A 25,160-nucleotide genomic window follows, 5' to 3' on the forward strand; every position below is an offset into this window, starting at 1 on the left:
GTTTGTGCAAAAAAATTCTATATAATGAATATTGTACATATATATTATAAACATTTTATATTATATATTTTATATATTATATATGTATTTTATAATCATTTTGTATAATCAATATTGTCCATGTCTTTGCTTTTTTTAATTTTCTATTCTGCAAGTTGAAAGTCTGTTTAGAAAGGATTGAGCTGCTGTAATTGTATACGGTGTATTTTTATCCTTATCCTTTCTTCTACTTTACTCTTGAATTTGACCACTGCTTTAACCAGGCAATGATCTAACTGTACAAAAAGAAAACCCTGAAATGACTACCAAGTTGATAACCAAGCACTTATCTGTCAACAGCAGTTGATTTCATTTTTACGTGTTGTATTATTCAGGGGTCATCAAGCGAATTGCTTTTTTTATTCAATTCTTGAAAAATGCAAGATATATATGCATATGTATGGATAATGCACATCCACATTGTATATATGGGAAGCCTCTGAGTAACCTAATAGGCTTTTACTTCCTCCATTTCTTAATCCCTTTAGCATCTTCTCCTATGAGCACCTTCATATTTAAGTCACCAAATTCCTAGATATTAATTGATTTGTTTTACAGGGTACTGTCAAATTCTGGGTAGAACCTCTCTTCTTCATCTTTGCAACAGATGTTAGTCAAAACCTAAGATTAACTCCATCGTGGCCATTCTGCTTATTGGGAGTACTGTATAAGACAAAATGACTAAGAATGTGACAAACTCTGCCTACTGTCTGATTTGCTTCTCCATGGGGAAGTGAGAGTCATCCTTCCATTTAGATGCATCTTCTGGTTTCATTTATAGCAAGTTTGTCCATGTGGATGCACTAAGTTCCTCTAGTAGTAAGGTCAGGATTATAGGGTCATAGATTTAATTTAACAAGGTGTCTGCAAGGTCATTAAGTCCAATCCCTCATTTAACAGATGAGGAAATTGTACCATAGATTAGTTAAGTGACTTGACTAAGATCACACAGCTAGTGAGTATGTGAGATGAAGTTTTAACCTTGGGCTTCCTGACTTCCCATCCAATAACAAAGCCTCACTCCAGGCTACAGCTATACTCATATTTGTGGATGGGCAAAATCTATGTAATTATGAAGTCCTTCTCCCTTTTAAGTACTTGATCAGTGTCACTGCAGAAGAGATTTCACAAGACTGAACCCCAGGGCCAAAAGCACTAATCACTCTGTGGCTAACCTGCTGGTTACAACCCACTCTGTACTTAGTTAAGCTGTCCCTAGAAGAGCAAGAACACTCTGTCACTGTGCCCACACCAGCTGGGTGGATCTTGCCAAGGCTACTCTTTCCTGGCACAGCCTTCCAGAAGCCAGGGTGACCTACATGCTAAGATGAGGCATCTGAGCAGGGCCTCTGGGAGAGAGTAACAATAACAAAACATTACACAGCACTTTGCAAAGTGCTTTCTTCACAACAACCCAATACCAGAATGATTGTGCCTATTTCTTATAGATGAGGAAACTAAGGTTCAGAAATGTTAAGTGATGCCCTTAGAGTCACACAGAAAGCGCTGGAACCAAGATTTAAAGATTCAGACCCAGGTAGGCAATTCCTAGTCCTGTGCCCTTTCTATTTTACAATGCCCTGAAAAATTATCCTCTTTGGGAAAAGGGCTTGGTATTATTTTTCTGTTGTTAATAGAAGTCTTCATTTTAAGTAATGCTCCTCTCCAGACAATTTCATCTTGCCATCAATGGGATACAGCAGGTAGTCTGATAAAGAGATTCCAGATTCTAAACTTCCTGAAACAACAACAAGGATGTAATACTGCATAACTGCAGGGGGCTCATTTAGCCTCCTCAGGAGTACAGAAAATTGAAACAGAATTAGGTCAGTCAGGTTTTTCATACAGATTGAACAGTAAATCAAGAGAGGTTACTGCTCTGGCAAGAAAGGGAGTTCCATTAAAGGCAACAGATATTTGTTCAGGTCCAGAGGAGAAGTTTATGATTCCTGTAGGAGAGTTATTTGTACAGAAAATGACACTGGTACATTCTGTTCCTTCAAGTAGCAAGCAGTCTAACACTTGGGGTGGGGGGTGGGGACCTCAACATGATATTTTGGGCAGCTCTGCCTGTAGTGGGACTGCCTGATAATTTCTGAGAAGGCATTTCAGAAACAGCATATGACAAAAATCAAAGGAATTTTTTTTCCTCGCTCATAAACCAGAATGCTTTTGTACTTATATCAAATCCTGAGAGGATGTAAAATAAGACTATGTCAATGAGTGCATTCTAAAATAAATTCTTATGGGAACAAGCAATTTATAATATATCTATACCAAGATTTGTGGAATGACAGTGTGAATACTCATTTAGTATGAAAAAATCAATCAATCAATGTTAGGTAAGTCTGCAAAAGCTACACTTTCACGGAATGCCTCCAAAAAACAAATATGAGCCACATATCCAGTTGTACCATAAAAGGGTAAGAGAAAAGAGTGAAAATTTACAGGAAGTCTGCAAGCTCTGGGACAGTACAGATGGAGTAATCTGAGTAATCACTTGTATGAAATAGCAGATGGGAGAGACATAATAGTGATCTCTGCCTGAGCTCCACCAGCAGAATTCCCTTCGTTATCCTATTGTATTATGCAACACTCAAGCATTGAAGCATTGGCCAGTTTATTTACAAAGAACCTTAATTCCTAGGAAAGAACGGGCCTGTTTTTGACTCAGGGAAGCTTCTACAATCTAGAGCAAGCTCACGATTCTGTGAGTTTCCCATATAGAAAACCCACTCTGCAAGAATTTTCCTGGGGCTTCCTCCTGGTATCAGACACATACGCTTATCCCTTTCTGTCACTGTTTTTGCTCCCATGTATCTTTATAGCTTTCATTGTCTCATTGTACCTGTTATCCCCAAATGTGGACTTCCTCTGATCCAACAGACAGCAGAAAATATTTATATACCATATTTTCTTTAAACAACTAGGGAACATAGCTAATTAATAAAAAAAAAAAAAAAAGAAAATATTCTTACAATTTTTTTTTTTTACTCATTGTAGACAAGGTAATATTCCTAAAAAGTAAAGAAGTGATCATTTTGAAAAGAATTTTCTGACAAGACTTTTGCCCCAAGTAAATGCCCTCAACTGCAAAAGAGGGATCACTTTAACTCTGCTCAAAGTCTTTCAATGAGACGCCACTTTGCATCTACTGGAGAAAATGCTAAAGGCGGTGAAGTCATTCAATCAGAACAGGACCAGGAGGAAAAGAGTTCTTTGCTGCCTTTCACAAATGCTTGGGGGACTTAATCTAACCTTTTTATAACAACACATTTGACTGATATCTACCACTAGCAATTGACCTTCATTTAGGCAGAAACTAGCTATTGCATCACAACCCAAGAAGATCCTCCCTATAGTGTTGCCAAAGCAAACCAATCCTTCTGCCCTGGATGGTAACTACCATAGTTGTGACAAAGGACCATCACACTTTGTGGAAAGATTAATGACTTCAAAAGCAAAGCAGCTTTATAAAAAGGGAGACATTTGTTAAGTAATAAAAGAATAAAGAAGAACCATTTCACACAATCCTCAGCGCTCATAATTTAAAAGACACTGACAGCTACAATTTTTTATTAATGCAGGATTGGAGGGGAAAAAAGCTTTTTACACATTAGACTAGCTTTAAATTATACCATGTAATGCTGTACATTATGCATCTGGGGCCATTTGTTAAGATCAACATAGCACTTTACTCTCAAAACAGTGTTAAAAGTGAGTTCCTTGTAAGCATGGTACCCATTAAAGTTCTGGCACCATCTGAAGCCCCAAAAGAAGCCTAACAATGTGCACCTGGGCAGATTACACAACATCCCCCAAAAGACAAAATCTAGGGGAGGAAAAAAACCAAAAGTGATAAAATGAAAAGTTTATAATAATAAACTTTACTACATAATAGTAAATAATATATAATGAAAAAATTTTAAATAGCAAAAATAAATATATAAGGAGTAAAACAATGGAATATAAATTAATATGCTTTTATATATATATATAACTTAACCATGCAATAATATTTCATAATATATTTTATTATAAAATAACAAAATATATTTAATAATTACACAGTAGTAAATCATATACAATAAATAATAAGGTAGGTTTATATATAATAAAAAATTCTTGTCACTATGCTATATATAGTAATCTATAACTTGGTGGTAAATATGACTTCATGAATATGATGACTGAAGGGAATATGATTCATGACAGGAATATATCAAAGTAATCATATACCTTATTCAAAAGGGACAGATTAAATAAAATGTCTGATGAAGGTATGATATATATCAAAAGAGTACACTCTTGTGTGGGAATTCATGAACTAATTGTAGGGGAGATGATGGTGGAGTACCTTTGGGTGAGGATCAAAGAGAACAGGAATGGGAACCATGTTGTGCTGGGCACAAAGAGCTCACAAAGCTGGCAAAGAGGCAGGATATGGTGGGGCTGGGGGTGGCAGTGGGCTCTAACTTGGAGGATACCAAAAGGAGTTCTCTCTCTGCTGAAAATCATTAATTTGATAAATTCTTCATATGACTTGCTGATAATTCCATCTTTCAGAAAGCAAAAGAAATGAAGGAACTGCTTTCCTGAATCTCACTATGATCAAGAAAAGGAATGAGCAGTGAGAGGTGAAAAAAATGAAAGGTGCTTTCAAAAGAAGTGAATACACCATCATGGAGTATATATATGATAGATAAGGAGAATGTAAGGTCCAGTTGGCCTCATAATCTAGACTTCTGGAGAACACGTGATAGAGTTCAGAGAAAAGATCGAATCTTATACCCTAACACTCTAAAAAGGAAACTGACTCAAGAGGTATGGGAAGAACTCAAGAATGAAATTCTGATGACACAAACACAAATGATTCCAATGAAGAATAAAAGAACTGTCTGAAAAGATGAATGTGGCTCCTCCAGGAACTTCGTCAACAAGCTAGAATTTTTAAAAGACATAAGTAGAAGATAGGAGATTGCTCAGATGACTGAGGATGAACACAAAAGTGGCCTGCCTCTGTGAGAGAAATGTCAGGAGGACGAAAGCAGAGAATGTCAGACTTTTGATAAATACTAAAGATAAACTCCCCCCGGACCCCAACCTCCCAAAAATTCTTTTTAGCTATAATGATGGCAAAAGGAAAATCGAAGACTGGATTGGGACATTTGGGGATGAGTGGAAAACGGAAAGAAGAAAAAACTGTTTCCCACTTTGCTTCTGTTGTGTCTTCCAAGACAAAAGACTGACTACAATTACTAAGAGGGAATTAAAAAACTAAAGAGGAAGAGATGATGGCAGGGAAGTTCCAAAGGGAGTTCAAATCACCAGGTCTGGACAAATGGATACAGCCCCAAGCTCCTGAAAGGACATAAAAAATTATAATGGCAGAACTGCTGCCAGTGAGCCTCAAAAAGTCATGGAAAATGAGAGTGCTAATTCAGGACTAGACACAGGCAAACATACCCATGTTTAAAAATAAGGAAGACAACAGATTCTTCAAAATGCAGGCTAGTCACTGCTAATTTACTTAAAGAATATTGTAAAAGTGATGATTAGTCATTGTGTAAATGTAAGTTACCACTATTATTTCTTTCTACCTTCACCAATGATCTTTCAAACATTCAGCTAACATGAGCTCTCTTTCTTCTTGTTCACCACAAAAGAAAAACGAAAGAAAAATGGTAACGAATAGCTGCCTTTCTGGAAACACACTAAACTACAAGTACTCTAAGAGTAAATAAAAAGAGGCAAGCAGCATGATGTAGCATCAGATTGGAGCCAGAGGAACTAGACTAAATAAGTCCTCTACTAGTGGATAACCACATGACAGGGGAAAGCACTTAACCTCCAAACCTCAGTTTCTTGTCTGTAAAATGGGAGATTTGCAAGGTACGGTAAAGATCAAATGAAATACTGGCCTCAAAGCACTTTGTAAAGCGTGAAGCATTATGAAAAGTGTGAGTTATTTATATTATCGTTGTTCATGTCAACTCAACTTTAATTTCTTACCTGTATTCTCTCTCCTGGAGGATTTCAACAGGATCCAATCCCTGTGGTTTCTGAATGGGGCTGATCCGATTCTGCTTCTGCTGTAGCTGAACCACAGGTGAAGGCTGCCCAGGGGTGGGCTGGGGCACTGAGGGTCCAGGCAGGGGAGCGGCCGGCTGAGCAGCTGGAGGAGCTGGGGAAGGCCTTCCACTTGGAGGTGGAACTGCAAGCTTCTGTGGGGTACTTGGAACATTCATGTCTGGTGCTTGGCCTACAAAATTTAGAGGCTTCATAAGTTCTAACTCTCAGAGGCTTCATTTTAGCTCATATAAATAATAACAGCAACAATTGTTTTCCTGTATTTAAATATGAAGGGCAACCACCTTAAACACCTAAAACAAACAAGGTCTGACCTCTCTCCCACAGGGAAACAGCAGTTCACCATTGAGCCCTACAGAAAATAAACCAAAAATCACTGTGACACAACAAACTGATTTGGATTTTTAAATTTTAATGTGTTTAGACAGTAAATTCTAAAAAGGAATTACAGTTGCACCCAAGGCTCAAGGAGTGGTACAGAAGTCATTAGATCAGATGTAAAGGTTCCCTTCATATCTGCAGAGGGAAATGCAGAGCAGTCTTTCCATTGAATTCAGGGCTAACTTGCAAGAATCCTGTTAAGAGAGTTCTGATCCTTTGTACACAGAATTACAAATATCATTAGGTTATGTATTTTAAAAGTAAAAGCAACTCATTTATTTTTATTGTCTCTCTAAAACACAACTCAACATTTAAAGGTAAATATCTGTTGGTATTTTAAAACATGCATCTTAACAGTTCCATTAAAATTATCCAGAAATATTGTATAACAATTTTTAAAAATTTAATAATATTCCTCTTTAAAAACAAATTGTCAAGCATTAAGATATGAAAGAAAGATATTTCTCTCAGGTTATTAACATAAAAATGTGTGCACATAGGCAAACATTCTGAGGTTCTGCATTCACTTGAGTTTAATGTAGAAAATATTGTGCAACAAGTATTGCACGTATATTCAGACTTTTTCAGTGTATTGATGACATGCTAATTTTTTCTCCTTTTTTTTCTTTTTTAAATTTTGTCTTTAGAAAATACTATTTGTTATATGGGATCTCTCTCTAGGAGGTAGAAGGGGGATGTTGGGAAAACTATAATGTTATAAAAAAAAGGCATCAATAATAACTTAAAAAAAAATAAATGTGTAAAAGTAAAGTGAGAGTAAATTCTAACTACTATACGAGTCAAAGGAAGGATGTCCCCCCATCTACTAGTTATCTTCAGTGCATTTTATCTATTTTTAAATTCTGAAAATTTTAAGTGAGCCTATCATGAATAAATAAAATCATTCAAAGGTGAGTCTTCACATTTTGATCACCAGTACATTTCATTCTCCAAGTTCTTCATAGCCCTCTTGAGCAAGGTCAGTCAAGAAATTTATTCAATGTTAAGGAGGAACTGATCTTTTAGAGAGCAAAGAAGAAAATGATGAAGGATGACATAGTGACTAAGTATAATAATTTAAAACCTATTTTTTTTTTAAATTGTCACCAGCCTCACTTCTCCTCCAGAGCCATCTGAATCCAGCAACCAGATATCCATCAGTATGACTGGAGATGACCCAGGATGCACTAGGAGACCTTGGCCTATTCAGGTACTCACTTCGAGTGAGGTAACACTCATTCAGTGAATAGGCCTTTTTAAGAAGTAATCAGGGAAAGGCCCCTTTAATGAGGAAATGAAAAAAATAAGTAAATCCAGCTGGGAGGGAAAGAGCTACAGTTACTATTGATTCAGTTACTCTGAAGCCTGGAGGGTCCAGAAAAGAGGCATTGGTGGAGTTTGGGCAGGGACCTATTGTTGTGCAATGTAAGGACTTCAGAGTGCCCTGGGGTGTTCCCTCCCTGAGGTCACTGGATTCAGATGGCTCTGGAGGAGAAGTGAGGCTGGTGACCTGCACAGCCCTCCCTCACTCAAAACAAAGAAAGTGCAAGTCATGTCATCATTCCTCTGATGTCATGGTCTTGTTCAGCATCAAAGGAGGAAAACAGACCTATGATTAGACCAAGCTGCCTGAATGGGGCTCCAGCTAGCTGGCAACTCAGCTCATCCGCTCCCTTCTGTCCATCCCCTCCCTTCCTTCTCTTCTCCAAAGGAAGGTAAATTTGGATAGCCAGAGGACGTCCAGTTAACTTGGGGGTTTGCGGGCCAGATTCCTTGCTTCCTTTTCTCCTCTCCACCCCTCCCCTCCCCTCTCCTCTCCTTCTTTCCCAAAACCTTAAACCCAGTGCACTCTGAAGCCCATACATTGCACAACAATAGGTCCCTGCCCAAACTTCACTTAAGCAAAGCCAAGAAAATATGAGGTGAAGATAGTGTGATGGCACAGGTATGAGTAGGTTGTTGCTGTAAATTATTTCTTAGCTCTTTGTTTCTTACACTCTCCTCCAAGATCTGTAGCACTCAGAAATGTATTGGCAATTGCAACAATGTATTAGAAATAGAGATTTTGAGGTAAGTTTTTTTCCCCTAAAAGTAAGCTTTTTAAAGATGCGCACGCACACACACGCACGCACACACACACACACACACACACACACACACACACACACACACACACACACCGCTTTTTGTAATACTTTAAGGTCTCTTTCATCCACGTATAACAAAGCAGTATAAAAAGATTAAATCTCAGGGCTGTTAAGCACTGAAATGAGTTACTGAGGAAGGTTTGAGAGTCTTCTTCCCTGGAGGACTTTAAATTAGGACAGATTTTCATCTATATGGCATGGTTTAGGTATGACCCAGTCCAAAAAGAAGGGAGATATGCACCATATGATTTCTAAAGTCCTTTCTAAACCTGTTTCCATGAATCCCTACAACATTCCCCAAAAGCAAGTGGCACTCATTATGTTTTATAAGTTCAGTAGAGAAAACTGTATGTCTGACATACCTAATGTGCCTGATGTGTAAGCATGAGAGAGAACATTTTTTAGAATCAGATTTCTAAAGGTTGTTATGAGAATTGGCTTAAAGTATAACTCTGAAAATATTTTTCCTCCAAAACTGGAATGTATATTACAAAGAGAATAGACGTGAAACTGTTAAAATGCTATATTACACATATTAGTTACTATATGTGATTGTACTCCTTGTTTATGGCTTCTTTCTGTTAATAATGATGCCAATAAAAAGTATTAATTAAAACAGCATGGCTCTTTTAGGTGTATTCACTTCTCTAATTTTAAAAATTGTATTAATTTAAGGAAATGTAACCTAGAATTAATCTATAGTCCCCACAAGTAAGACCAATGCAGTTAAAATTAGAAAAGGGAAACAGTTAACTGGTTTTTAAAAAAAGCAACTACCTTGCAGCAAATTCTTTCTGATAAGTCTCATTTCTAAGATGTATAGAAATTGATTCAAGTTTATAAGAATAAAAGCCATCCCCCAACTGATAAATCATCTAGGCATATGAACATGAAGTTTCCAAAGGAAGAAAGCCAACCTAGCAATAACCATATGAAAAAATGCCCCAAATCACTAAAAAATTCGAGAAATGAAATGTAAAGCAACTCTGAGGTTCCACCTCATATCCATCAGATTAGCAAAGATGACCAAAAAAAAAAAATGAAAAAGTTTACAGTGACTGAGGGGAAACAGACACACTAATGCTATCTTGGTGAAGCTCGCTGGTCCATTCTAAAAAGTCATGTGACACTAGGCTCCAGAAGTGACTCAGTGAGAACATCTCTAGTCCTAAACCCCAAAGAGATGAAAGTTAAAGATATGTCCTCATATTGATATTTATATATATAAATTGATATATATTATAAATTTATAAATTATATATTTATAAATAATTTATATATTATAAATATATATATATAAATATGAGGACTTATTCATATATATATACCTAACCCTAAATACACCAAAAATGTCTACAGCTTCTTTTTTTGTAGTGACAAAGAGGCCAAGGTCTCCCACTGGATCTGAGGCTATTGCCTGTCACCTGACCTCTCTCGTCACTGAACTCTGAATGACTCTGGATGACTTTGCACAGTCCTGCTTCACTTAAATCCACTTCACTTGCAAGTCAAGACATCACCCTCCTGATGTCATTGGTGCTCTTTGAGAATGAAATATGAACAGCAACAGTAACAAAAACTGGCAACTAAGAGGGTAGCCACCAGTTGAGAAAGGAGTGAACAAATTATGGTAGATGATTGTAATGAAATAATATTGTGCCATTAAAAATGACAAAGGGATGGTTTCAAAGAAATTTAGAACAACGTATATGAGCTCATGTTAAGTAAAAAGAAACAGTAGAATAATAATAACATTATATAAAAAACGATTTTTAATCACTTAACAACTCTGATCAATGCAATGACCAACCATTATTTCAGACGACCAACAAGGAACCAGGTTACTCACCTCCTGATGGAGAGGTGATGCACTAAAGGCACAGAATGAAACATACAGCTTTGGAAAATGCCAATGCTAGAAGATGTTTTATTTTACTGTGTATGTTTCTTACAAGATTTTCCTTGTTCTTGTTTTGGAATGGGGAGGGGGCAGAATGAGGGGGAAAGAAGAAGAGAAAATAAATGCTCATTAATTGAAAAAAATAAAATAAATCTATAGTCTTTTGGGGGAATAATCTATTTCTTTTCCTTTGTTGACCCTAAAAATCCATCTAGTATGGATGGCTAGTTTTCTAAGCCAGTTGGATGCCATACAAAAATCCTTACCCTGCTGACTCACCCTTATGGCAAAGAGTTGAGAAATCTGAAACATGGAATCTGTACCCTGAAATTCCTGGATTAAAACTAAAGAAGATTAGCAGAATCTCAGTGCTGGAAGGTATCTCAGAGGCCACCAACTGAATCCATGCCAGAAGAACTAAGCCTCTCTAATTTATCCAACAAGGCCTTGCAGTTGTTTAAAGAAGTCCAACAAAGGAGAACCTCCCCCTGAGGCATCTATTCTATTTCTAGATACTTGTAATTTTTAGAAAAAAATTTTTTTCCATATATCAAACCTAAATCAGCTTCTCTATAATTTATAATCCACCGCTCATAGTTCTGCCCTGGGACCAAAATGAACAAAATTAAGTCTTCTACTAGATAGAAAATTTAAATTCTTGAAGACAGATAGCTATCACTTCAAAGCACTGCCTGTGGCTCAGAGGTCTTGAGTTCAAAACACATCTCTATGGCTTATTACCTATATGATCTTAAGTAAATCAAAACCTCTCTGGGACTCAACATTCTCATCTATATAATTAGGGGGCTGGACTAGAAGATCTCCAAAGTTCCATGTGCTTCTACATCAAGGTTTCTTAACCTGGGATATGTGAAGTTTGTTTTTTTTTTAAGTATTTTGATACTATATTTCGATAAAACTGGTTTTCTTTGTAATCTCATGTATTTTATTTTATGTATTTAAAAGCCTGATTCTGAGAGGGGAACCATAAGCTTCAGCAGACTGCCAAAGAGGTCATGCTACCAAAGAAGAGCCCCTTCTCTTTTATTCTCTAGGTTAAACGTTAATTCCTTTAACCATTTTCCACACCCCTAACAGCCTTTCCACTGGACACTCTCCAGTTTATCAATGTCCTTCACAAAATGTCTGTCCAGAACTGAACCCAACACTCTCCACATGATCTGCTAAGGCATCTTCTCTCTAGTCCTAGATTGGATACCTCTTTTAACACAATCTAATTTAATAATCTAATGTATTAGCTTCTATGATTGTCACACCACACTGTTGACTCATACTGAGCTTGTAGTCTACTAAAATCCCTGGATCAGTTTTAGACTTCTAGCTCTCCTGTGATGTATTTGTGGAGTTCATTGTTTTTCAGGGGGGAAATCAAGTGTATACAACCATTATCCTTATTACTAAATTTCTTCTTATTTAATTCATCCCACAACTCTAGCCCATCAAAATTTTTGAGGACCCTGACTCTACTATTCAATGTGTTAGCTATCCCTCCAAGACTTATGTCATCTTAAAGACTGATAAATATGCCACATATACCCTTATGCAAATAATTTACAAAAATGTTAAAAAGCACAGGGCCAATCATTGCTCTCTGGGGCAATCCACCAGAGATCTCCTTCCACATTGGCATTGAATCGTTAATTAACATTCCTTAGATACAGATTTGATTTAGATTCAGATCTGTAAATATACCTAACCATGAGCATGCCTCTCCATTTTATCTAGAATACACTAGCACAAAAGACTTTGTCAAACGCTTTGGTAAGATCTAGGTAATTTCCATTTACAATGCTCCTCTGTCCTATCAATCAAGGAGCCGTACCTCCTCCCAAAAAAGGATTAAGATTAATATGACATTACCTGTTCTTGCCAGAGCCATATGATCAACACCTCCCTTTCTAGAAAGTCACTAATCATCCCTTTAATAATATATCCTGGAACTTCACCAAGAATTCAAGTCAAGCTCAGTGGATTATAGTTTCCAGATTTTATTCTCTTTCGTTTTGGGAAACTATAATACTAACATTTCTATAGTCCTGTGATATCCTATTTTTTTAAAAAATGATCTCTCAAAGATCAAGAGTAATGCTGTAATCACATCTTCCAGCTCTTTTCAAGAAGCAGTATTCTATAAAACAGTGCTGGGTTCGTATCGTAATTCCAATACTTAGTAGCTGTAGGATGCTCAGCAACTTGCTTAACCTCACAAAGCCTCAGTTTCTTAGTCTATAAAACGAGAATAATGCCCATGTGCTCACTCTAGCGCTTGTGGTGCAGACTTGAAAACTTTAAAACACTCTTTAAATGGCTGTTATTCTTCTCACCTAGGATATGGATCATCTGATTCTGGAGATATGAACTGATTGAGGCCAGCGAAATGTTCTCTTAATATCTTTCTAATTACCTGGGATAGTGACTCTCTAGTAGCTATTTGTGTTCTGCCCTTTTCAGTCCTATTAGTTTGCTAGACTATAAATAGTCCATTTGAAATCCTCTGGAACTATATGCGATAAGTTATGTCAGGTAAATGAAAAATACACTAATTTAATTCACAATTTATGAGCTCTTTCCATAAAGAGGGAGATAAAGGAAGAGAGGCCTATACATTTGAACAAAATCTGTTATTGTATGAGCCAGTATGTCCTGGGCAAATATTGATGAGGCCAAATTTAAAAGATGTAGAATCTCCCCTCCTCCACAAAAAAACAAGATATCATGGTAAATTAACAGAATTTCACACTTTTCTTTGCAATCCCTCCTTTATGATTGTAATTAAACAGTCATGTTTGTTTATGTTTATTAGACTCATAGTAAAAAACATTAACCATTAAATTTAAAAAGATCAAAAAAGACACAGTCCCTTCCTCAAAGAGTTTACCATTGTGAAATAAGCACTACAGAAGTAGAAATCTGCTTATCAAGACTTGACTTCATGTGTTCTCTGATAATCTGATGCAAAAGACTTCTTCATCACCAAAGGAATTTCATTTTTTAACTAAACATAAATATGTTTATTGTATAACATATAGTTTTGTTCCATATTTTGTGACAACTGGACTGCAGAACTCACTACAATTAACTGTTGCTCATGACATACCAGCCTGTCCTTTGGTTGTCAAGCTTGTCCCTCAGGCAGCTTACAAATTTTACTCTGCGCTGAAATGTTTCATGTGTGACTGACTATCTAACACAGAGAAGATATCTCTCATCTTCCCAAATAATTCACAGAGTGATAAATGATACAACATTCCTAGATACCTTAAAGTAGGGAACAAATTCCTGTTCCCTCTTACATACAATTTAACTTTGTCTAAAGAATGAAATGCCTACTCCTTTACCTTCTGCCCATGTTTTAGGAGTCATTGTAGATGTGTGCCCTGGAATCCCTGATGTCTGTCCTGGCCCAGCTGGAGGTGTGCCAATTGGATGCATCCCTATGCCTGAATTTAAGAAATAAGGAAACAAACTTATTAAAATACATAGTCTTACATGCCCAGAATTTCTATGCATTGAGAAATCACACTCTGCCTTCTGGCACACAAGGATATTTATGCAAATAACAGTTTTATGCATTAAATACAAATTTAAGAATATTCCACAGGGTGGAAAAATAAATGTAATAAAGTGTATTTAAATTGAGCATACTAAAAAATAACAGATAACAAAAAGAAAGGTACTGAAAAAATAGCCAATAAAATTATTTGAATTTCTACCTTCCTTAAAAAAAAACAAACAAACCTCTTTTAACCCCTTATTTCTCTATTGCTTTAATCTCTAGATAGAAGAGTAAGGCAAAATGAAAATTCTGGGTTTTATTTGAGTAGAACTCAAGGCAGACAAGGCCACGTTCCATTAAAGAGCTGCTGGCACTCCTCAGAGATAACTACTGAAGAGTTATTTAGTTTCAGGTTCTTATTTCTGAACTAAAATCATAATTCTCTGTTGTTGGATGTTATGATGTCACATTTGGAGAATTATGACTTCAAAAGAATTAGTTAAAAACTCAGCAAAAAGATCCTATTTAGTTTTCTCCTGAGATCTCTATCATCAGTCTGTATATGATCTACAGACTGAACGAATTAATAGCAATAAAAATACCCCTCCCTCAAAACGGACAAAACTAAAAATATTCTAAATTAGTTTGAGATTTCTGCAAGAGTTTTCTTGCTGTCAAAATTCCAAAATATGATGTGAAACATGGTTAAGAACTTAGAATGCTTATTTGCAGTGGGATCATGAAATCAAAGATTCCTAGATCTAGAAAAAGGAGACAAATCCCCAAGGTCACCTAGACCAATGCTCTGAGGTCACAGATAGGGAAACTAAGCTTCACATAGAGAAAGTAGAAGTATCAAAAGGAGGAAAAAGAAGAGCAGTCCAAGAGATTAAATGAAAATAAAGATGGTGCAGTATCAAGGAAGAAGAGAGTTCCAAGAAGTATCATCCATAGTCTGGATTGGGGGAAAATCCTTGGAAGGTAAAGAAGAAGTTCTCTGATGGCTTGAGAGAAGCTGTTTCAATGACAGAAATCAGATTACAAGGAGTTCAATGGCAGCATAGAGAAAGTAAGTGGAGACTACTTACTTCTTTTAAAAATTTGACAGTAAATCAAATGGGCAAAGATGATAAAAAATGCCAACAGTCAATGCTAGAAGAGTTGGTGGGAGACAGGTACATTAATACACTATTGGTGAATCTATAATTGGCCATAACTGTTTTGGTCTAACTATTCTGAAAAACAACTTGGAATTATGTTAGTAAATTCACTAAACTATTCTTTGAGTCAGCCCATCACTGGGCATGGACTCCATGGAAGTAATAAACAGAATACATACCAAAATATCCCTGGCATCACTTTTTGTGGCAGTAAAAAACAAAAACAAAACAAAAAGAAAGTGGGTGCCCATCTATAGAAGGAGGGCTGAACGAAGCGGACACATGAAAGTAATGAACTGTACTGGAAGAAATAACCAAAGTGAGGAATTCCCAGAAACATAGGAAGACTTGTACTGAATGATGTGGTGACCAAGAAAACAATATGCGCAATGATCATAACAGTGTAAATAGAAGTGAAAGGCAGCCAAACTCTGGTTAATTTTAATAAAAAATCTTGGCACCAAATAACAAATATACATTCCCCTTTTCTTGGGGGAGTAGTTATAGAGGCACCCTTCCCCTGTACTCTTCAATGCAGTGGCCTCCTTGCAGTTTGGACTCTCTGATGCTCAGCTCAGTGGTTTGGGGGGATTTGTCTTGTTTTGGTTTTTGGCTATTCCTCATGCCCGGAATGCTCTCTCTCTTCTTATTTCCACACCCTGCTTCTCTGGCTTCCTTCAAGTTCCAACTAAAATCCTAACCTACAAGAAGCCTTTCACAACCCCTCTTCCTTCTAATGCCTTCCCTCTTTTAATTAGTTTCTATTTATCCTATATATATTATGTTTGTACATATCTATTTGCTTGCTATCTCCCCTGTTAGACTGTGAAGGCAGGGACTGATTTTTGCCTTTCTGTGTATCCCCAGCACTTAGCACAATGCCTGGCATATAGTAGGCACTCAATAAATGCTTCCTAATAGATCTATATAGACACACACAGACACACAGACACACACACACACAGAGTCCCTGCTGATAAATGCTAGCTCCTACAAGAATTTCAGTATCTCTAGCACTTAGCAACAGTAGCCAGTACATAGTAGGGACAAAATAAGTGCATATACTGCCAGATGTTTTCCAGCCTGGCTAGTCTGCTGAACTGTTTGTTTGGCTTTTTCTTGTTTGGTTTTGTTTTATTTTTCCTGTTACAGGGGAGGATTCTGTATGGAGGAAGGCATATATATAGAAAGCCAAAGGCATGAATAAAACATTTAAATAAAAATAAATGAATAGATAAAATGATAAATAAATATTATAATAATGTAATAATATATAATAATAAAGTAAAATAAAAATAATTAAATAATAGCTAAAATAAAATAAAAATAATAAAAAATCTTAAAACAAATAAACCAAGGCTCAAAGAGTTTCTATGACTTGCCTGCAGAACGAAGCAGGACCCAGGCCCAACTTCTCTCCCTTCAACTCCATAGCAGTGCTGTGGAGCCACACTATCTCTTTGTAAACTGCTTTTACATCCTCTACCTCACTTGATGCCCATGGCACCTCTGTGAGGAAGGTAGTACAGGGAGTATTATACTGACCCTTGCAGATGAGCAAAATGAGGTGCAATCAGGTTATTAAGTGATTGGCCTGAGGTCACAAAGTTAGGAAGTTAGCAGAACTAGAACTCAAGCTCAGGTCTTCTGGCTCTAGGCCCAGCATTGACTTTATGAATGGATGAATGAGGATTAGATACAGGGTTAGAAATGTTAAGTAACACCTCCCACAATCTTCTGACCAGTACCATGAAGTCTATAGTTAAAATGCAAATACCTATGGAGAAATATAACACCCTGTTTTATTGAACATTTAGAAGAACATACATGACTTTATTAGATTCTTTGATAAAGGTAAGTTTGGGCAGATAGAAATACCTAGGTTGGAAAATTAAGAGGGAACTTGTGGGGAGAGGGGAGGAGGGAACTGAGAATAGGAAGAAACAGACAACATCTTCCCACTTAGGCCAGTCCCCCTAAAATTTTGTTGGACTAGCTTTGTTACATGTTATGAGTCAGAACTTTCCTGTAATCTTAACACTATTTCTTCTCTGAAATTGAACCATACATTGTACATGTAGTTACACATTAACCTACCAGATGGTCGGTTGAAGGTGACAAGAGGTGGTTGTTGTTGCTGGATGCTAGGCAGCGTTCTCTTCCCCTGCACAGCTAGTTGCAAGGTTTCGGGTAGTGGTTGGCCTCTGGCCAACATTTTGTAAGCTAAAATTTGAGCTCGGAGCTGATGCAGCTGCACAGGGCTGAAAGGTGAAGGACCTCGGTTGGGTTGGCTCATAGCCTGAGGATCTCCTGGTATCATAGGTCCTGGCTGGCTTGGTGGCATCTGGGGTGGAGTTGGACCCCCTCCAGACATTGGGCTGGAGACATGTTCTGGGGCTCCCAGTGGAGACGGGTGTGGAGACATATAACCTGAAATAAAGCATAGAAGGTGTTAGAGATTTACTACTGAATATATTTAGGTTCATATCTGGAAGGTTTATACAGTTATGAATATATTAATATATTCATTGTTATTAAGAGGAAAATGATTGCATATATATCCTAGTTTTGCTTTCAGTCACATAAATCTCTAAGTAAAAAATACTATAAACATAATTTCCAAAATCTGGGAAGTCTAACCCCATACAGACCAGAATGAAAAGTATCTATCCTACTGCCCAGAATTATACAAGACCAAGGAAAAAGAACAGAATTATTGAAAGCAATCAGAAAGGTGGCAAATTTAAACACTCAGTGGATTGTCTGATAACATTTCTGATTAATCACAGTAAAAGTTGTCCTGAAACACAATACCAAACTTATATAGAAATTTCTTTGCCCTATATGGAAGTATACCCACCCAATAATCTTGTCTAAAAACAATATTACCACAAAGGTTTCTTACTCATTTCCATATGACAAGAATTTATTAAATGCCTTTAGTTTGCCTAGCACTGTGCCCACATTGAGTCAAAATACCTATGCACCTAATCCTGGAAGTTAAGTATATGAGAACAATTAACTGACATATCTAGGAGACATATTAACAAAGCAAACTACTGGAGACTTTCAGGGAGACAAGATAGTTATCCCTTCCATATAGCAACTTTCACATTATGGTTTTGATATATCATGGACTAGCATAAGAAATTAAATGGGAATTGGGGGGAGAGTTTTGCAGAAGCCACAGATGACACTAGAAGGCCAGTAGACCACACAGAGCCTATGACCAAAACTTAACTAAAATTTTACAATAAGGTACTGCAATCACCCCCATAAAAGAGAAAGAAAAAAAGAGAGACGTCTCTGGTACGAAGAAAGGGTCAAAAATTTGTACACAGATTTTCCATATCGTGGGGGTGCTGCACCCCTAACTCCCATGATGTGGAAGGGATAACTGAACATCCAGTTATTTATACCAGAATTATCACTTAGAAAAGGAACTAGAAGTAATATGTTCCTCAGAGATTTCTGCTTAGCATTTAAGTAAATTAAAATTTGGAAACATTAAAGCTAAATTCTACAATGGAGATAAATGAGTTACAAAGTCATTTTCATTTCCAAAATGCATACTTCATCTCTTCCCCTCCTCCCACATTGCCATCTCCTCATCTCCCTCTATTGCAAGAGATCAAGTACTGAGATATTATTTTATCTCCCTGCCTCCAAGTTACTGAAATATTATCCCTAATGAACAGGTCTAACCATGTCATCCCTTTGCCTAAATTCAGTGGATCCATGTTGTCAATAGAGTAAAAAAAAAAAAAAATCTTCTTAATCCAGCATTTGAGGTCTACAAAATGTTAGTAATTACCATTACTGTTATTATTATATATCACCTACTATATGCCAGACACTATGCTAAGCACTTTACAAACATTATCTCATTTGATCATCACAATAACCCTGGGAGGCAAGTGTTTTATTATCCTCATTTGACAGTTGAGGAAAGAGAGATAAACATTGTTTAGTCCAAGGTCTTACAGCTATTAAGTGTCTGAGGCCAAATTTGAAACCAGTTTTCCTGACTCCTGGCCCTATGCTCTCTCCATTGGAGCACTTGCAATCTGGCTACAACTAATCTTTCTAGCCTTAAAATACACTATTCCCCTCTATATACTCTCTAACCAAAGAGGTCTACTACTTTTCTCCCTATTCAAAATGCCATATCTCCTTCAACCTTGGTGCATTTGTATAGAATATCCCCTGATGTAGAGAAAGCTTTCCCCTTAATCTATGGGTTTTATCTCCCAATTGGAGTATAAGCTCCTTGAGGGCAGGAATTATTTTTTTCCATCTACATCAATAGTACTCAACACAGTACATGACACATAATAAGCATTTACTAAATGTATTTTTTTCATCCATTCAATCAATCCCTATTTCTCAGAATTTTATGTTTCCTTCAAATTTCAGTTTGTGTCATCTCTTCTGAAAGTCTTCCCTGAACTCTCCAATTCTTACTTCTTTCTACCTCCTCTAATTTTCCCAGAGCATTCTGTCTAGTCTCTCCCCAGACCCTTTCACTTCTTTTACAATATTTTACTTATGTAGTTTATATGATGTATCCTCCTAAATCACATTTCCAAAACAAGCAGGTATTAGACGTCCCATGACTTTGTTATTTTTCACAACAACCACAAAAAAATTGTGGAACATATACTAAGGGATATATTCTCCTTATATTTCAGCTTATAGGACCCATATTTGTAAATTTCCTTTAAGTAATCCATATCTTTGTCCATCAACTATCATCCATCTCAATGATAATTCAGAGATACTCTGAAGAGACTTCACTTGATCTTACTCTATGATGCCAACTCTGAAAATGGAGACCAGTAGGACTTCAATTTTCATATATGCTTGACATTTCTTTCATTTCCCGAAATAGAACAATGTTTTGATCTCTCAATTTTGCCTTGGTATCCCTGAGGTCTTGCATATAGTAAGTGCTTAATGAATTTTTGTTGAATGAATGCATTTTATAAGCTTTGATATGAATCCCAGAATATCTAATACTAATATTGATAACTTTAATGCTTTAATTAAAGTATTATTAAAGTTATCAATAACTTTAATTAAAGAGCTAATGCAAATATTAAGTAAGCAATAATCTTGCCTATAGGAAATATAAAATTGTATTATATATTACAATAATTCTTTTCAATATGACCCAGAGACAATTTTGTTTCTATTAATGTAGCCAAAGGAACCAAAAAACCTATGAAGATTTAATATTAAGAACTGTAAGCACAATATGCTCAAGTTTTGAAGAGTAAACTGGTCGCTTGAGATATAAATACAACCAAAATTCAAACTCTCCTCGGATTTGAAAGGAAGAAAGAAATGGAGAGAAGAAAAACCAATCTGGGATATTTCCACTAAGTTAATGGCAGATTTTTGTAAAATCACTGACGCAGTATGACATTAAAAATGTGACAGCATGTCTCAGCTATGGAGAGAGATTCTTTCTACATGACTACCATCCAGTAAATTTAAAGAAAAGCAGAATCTAAATGATGAAACTGCATAACTTATTTTAGTAATTCTCTTTAGTTGAAAACACAGAGTGTATGAATTGCCTGTCTCTGAAAGTAGATATATATTTATCAATAGGATGACAAAGTAGTTGCAGATTCTGCTTTTCAAAATCATTTTGAATATGCTTATTCAAAAGGAATAAGAAAAAAGAAGTTGCTTTCCTTCTCCAGCCTTCAAGGTCTATCATTTTCCCAGTCTTACCTCACTAAGAGAACAGGAAGAAATTTTCTCTTTCTAATAATCTTGAGAAAGTAGAGCAGTGTTTATAAGAATTTTCTTTTTAGAAAGCCTTAAATATTACATACATATCTCTAAAGAGCTTTTCTTTTCAATGTACTAACAATAATGAATATGACCTTTCTTTGAGACCATCAGTTACACAATTCCTTAACTTATAGAAGGAAAATCAATAATCTAATCAGTTGCTACGTACTAAAAGGTGGCATTCTTCAAATCACACCACATTTAGTCATTCCTAGGGATGTATATACTCTTGCTGTTGATTTGGGAGATTCCTAATATGTAAACTCCATCAGTAAAAATGGGCAACACACCTCCACCTTAAAGTCTTTTAGAGTTTCTTAGGGCATTTTCCTTAGGCAAGTTAAGTGACTGCCATGAACACAAATTTACTATGTGTCAAAGAAGACTTTACTATAAATACTGAGGCAGACAGATAAGGCAGAGACAATGATAGTGCCAGAACCAGAGCCAGAGATAAAGAAACAAAGGCACAGAAAAAAACAAAAGACAAAAGCTCTGTCTCTAAACAGAGACAGAAAGCCAGAGACAGAGAAAGGGAGCGCTAAAAACAGAGACAGAGATAGAGACATACAGAGAGAAAAACAGTGACCCAGAGAGAAAGAAAAAAGAATTGAGTCTCCTTTCAACAATCCCCTGAGGTATGAATCAGGATTCAAACCCAGGTCTTTCTAACTTTTAAGTTCAGCATATATCCACTATGTGACACAAACCATGACACTTACTAGCTATAAAATCCTAGACCAATCATTTAACCTCTAAGCCTATTAAGTGAAAATTGTAATGGGTAAAGAGAGTTTCCATACAGAGTTTCTCAAGCTAACAAACATTTAATGATTATGTATAGACACTGATTTCCTACTTTCTGATTGGAAAAAAATATATACTAATAGATACACTTTAAACATTTGTGTTTCATTGATAATGTCTGAATAAAACCAATTTTAAAATGCTAAACAGTACACCACTTTAAAGAATCATTGTTCCCCACAATTATGTGCCTTAGAAGTCTTTAATAAAGATACCACATAATCTAAGTTCAGTTCATCACAGTTCCTGAGACATCGTAGGTACTTGATAAATGCTTGTTAATTGACTTAATGATTCAAATTCCATTTTATTCAGTCCCTAACATTTCAAATCGACAAGAATTTACTATAGCTAAATATCTCTCGCTTTTAGTCCATCAATATTAACTTACGCTCTGTGGGTAAATGTTTATTTAGCAAGCAGAGTTAGATACTTAGATTGTAAGAAGAGAGACAATGATGCAACATGTAACACCTTTAACCTGAAGTATAATGAATGTCATCTTTCTACACAGTATTAGGTGAGAAAATGAAACTGTTTCAGGGTAGGGGTTTTTTTGGGGGGGGAGGGGGTTGGTTGTTTCATTTTGACAAAATCTAAGTTCAAGATTCTGTCACATCTAGGCTATTTTATAACCATTACAAGTACTTCAGCTTCTGGCCTGAGTACTGGCAAAGACTTGTCCAAGAACTACTAGAGAAAGCAATACCCAGAGTCTATTACTCCCCACACTGTTCTACCACAAATATATCACATTTTGGTTCAAGGGATTTTTCTTCTAATTTCATGATGTTGCTCTGTTAACAATGACACTTTTTCACTAATCTTCAAATTATAGAATCTTTTGAATAAAAAAGAAACTACTTTCCTATTTAAATAGGATAAGAATTATAGGGATATAATTATTTATATTATAAATTTTATATATAGAGATAAATACGGATAAAAATTATAAGCCAAAAATCTTCCCTGAGACATACATACATACATACATATATATGTATGTACTATGAATATGAAAACTTTTTAACTTCAAGATAGTCAATCATAATGGAATATATACAAAACATGAAGATAGACCTTTACACAACAAATGTGCAGCTAGGTGGCAAAGTGGTTAGAGCTATGAGCCCGGAGTCAGGAAGACCTGAGTTCAAATTCATCCTCAAGATACTTACTAGCTGTGAAACTCTAAGCAAGTCACTTAACCTCTGCTTGTCTCCATTTCTTCAGCTGTAAAATGGGGATAGTCAGGGTAGAATGAAACAATATATGTGAAGTGCTTAGCATGGGCTAAGGCACTACGTAAATGCTAATTTTATTTATTTTTATTACTCCATGAACACTTCTAAGGGTCATAGTGAAAAGCAGGATTACTAAAGGTCATTACTGGGCTAAAACAAGGAAGGGAGTACAATACTTGAATTCTGCAATCCGGGAGTTATTTTCCCAGGTGACTACTTAGAAAAACAGTCACACACATCCAAATAAGCATGGTTTTTCTCTCTCACAGCAAGTTCACAATTTGAATAACAGTTACTACTGGCCTGTTTCCCCTCCACCTTTGGACTCTGACATTCAGACAGTAATAATCATTCAGAAAATGCATCCATTAATGTTAAAAATAAAATCCTATTAAAAACAAGAGGTAAAAATACTAGTTTTTTGTTTGACATATTTTTCCAGTGGTGATGTAAGTATCTAATTGTTAAGGTTGCAAAACTTAAAAAAAAAGTGCAGCCAGCATAAACCTTGGCTATGTTGATCCATTGGACTCTGAGGTGGGCCCATTCCAGGATGAGGTGGTCGCATGCCGGTGCCCTTCATGGAGCCACAATGTAGATCCTCAACAATTCCTTTGTCATGCATACCATCAATGGACTGAAACATTTGAAAAAAAAAAAACAACACAAATTAGATACTTCTTCAAAACACAGAATTTAAATGTATTTGAAGGCTTAGGAATCTTGCCCATCAGTGCCATACAATCAATCATTCATTACTCACATATCCTTAATTTGTTTTCTAATCTATACCTCACAGATGGAAAAATTAAGACAGACACCTGCCTTCAAGTCAGAGGTCAAAGCTCTAGGCAAAACAGTTGACTTTTAAAGTCAATGTCTTCAAGTAAAACTTAGGGCCTGCTCAATGCGTTGACAAATACAACATAAGAAGTTGCCCCATACCCTTTCAAGTAAGTTTTGAAATCGGTTGTTTTGAAGTTAAAGTCTGGAGTAAATCTGAAGAGGAATAACTGGAATGCCTTGACTATTTTTGGCTTTTTTTTTTTTTTTGGTCTAGTGCAGAAGGGAAGGAATTCTGGAAAGTTTTAACTTGAAACCAGAAGATTCCATGGCAGTTGGAAAGAGAGAAACAGACAGACTGAGGTTGGGGGTAGGGAAGTGAACACTGAGGGAGGAAGAGGTTGAAGCAGACCCTATCTGGAAGGAAAACTTGAAAGCATGTCATCAATTTATGGGCCAGGAGAGAAGAATGAGATGCATACTGTAATCTAGCGTGGCTAATGAGATTGAAGGAAGGAAAAAGTATGTGATACGGAGGACTGAAGCAGGTAACTAAATCCTAATTCATAGTAGGTACTTCATAAATACTCAGTGAATCAAAAGGAATAAAATCTGGTCCAGAAATAGACAGATATACATATATATATATATATATATATATATATATATATATATATATATATATAGAGAGAGAGAGAGAGAGAGAGAGAGAGAGAGAGAGAGAGAGAGAGATAGATAGATAGATAGATAGATATCTGGAAAGGAAATATCCAATCTTCTCAGATGAAAATTCAAATGTATTTAAGAGGAATACTTTCACTGAAGAATTCAAAAGAAATCAAAAACATGTAAGTAGGAATATCTCCAGATTAGGAGAAATAAAATCTTCAGTCTCAAGGAATTTATTTAGAAACTTCAACCAAAAAGAAGGGAAGACTATAGAACAATAGAGCATATGTATATATGCATACAACATATGCATATCATGATTCGTTTTTATTTATGATAATAGAAGAGGGGAAAAGCAGACTCTGGAGAGGGAAGACAGGCAGTCTCCAAGAGTAAAATGAGAGAAGTTTCCTGAGAAAACAATCTTAATTCCCTGAATCTTGTCAGCAGATACAAGGGCCCACCTTTCTACCAGGGCAGTCACCAAAAAAAAAAAAAAAAAAAAAGAAAAGAAAAGAAAAGTAAAGCCACAATGACCTAGCTTATAAAAAAGATCACAAAAGCAAAAAAATTAGGTTAGTAAAAGAAAAAAGAAATGTGGAACTTAGAAAAATTAAG

At 36.1% G+C, this 25,160-nt stretch overlaps 1 protein-coding gene across 8 annotated transcripts in view; it reads right to left on the reverse strand.

Moving 5' to 3' along the window:
- Nucleotides 1–25,160, reverse strand: part of SMARCA2 (SWI/SNF related BAF chromatin remodeling complex subunit ATPase 2) — a 203,918-nt gene that overhangs the window by 162,661 nt on the left and 16,097 nt on the right. For 6 of the 8 annotated variants that reach the window (XM_072610780.1, XM_072610788.1, XM_072610797.1 and 3 more), the window contains 4 exons: nt 23,598–23,727; nt 17,332–17,664; nt 13,917–14,018; nt 6,052–6,301 (listed from right to left, as the gene is read on the reverse strand). In XM_072610780.1, the coding sequence (XP_072466881.1) occupies nt 6,052–6,301; nt 13,917–14,018; nt 17,332–17,664; nt 23,598–23,727 (815 nt within the window). Of the gene's footprint in view, nt 1–6,051; nt 6,302–13,916; nt 14,019–17,331; nt 17,665–23,597; nt 23,728–24,035; nt 24,186–25,160 lie in introns of those variants that run through there. The other 2 variants (XM_072610815.1, XM_072610808.1) reach the window with 2 other exon arrangements.

This window comes from Notamacropus eugenii, chromosome 1 (assembly GCF_028372415.1).
Source record: "Notamacropus eugenii isolate mMacEug1 chromosome 1, mMacEug1.pri_v2, whole genome shotgun sequence".
NCBI lineage: Eukaryota > Metazoa > Chordata > Mammalia > Diprotodontia > Macropodidae > Notamacropus > Notamacropus eugenii.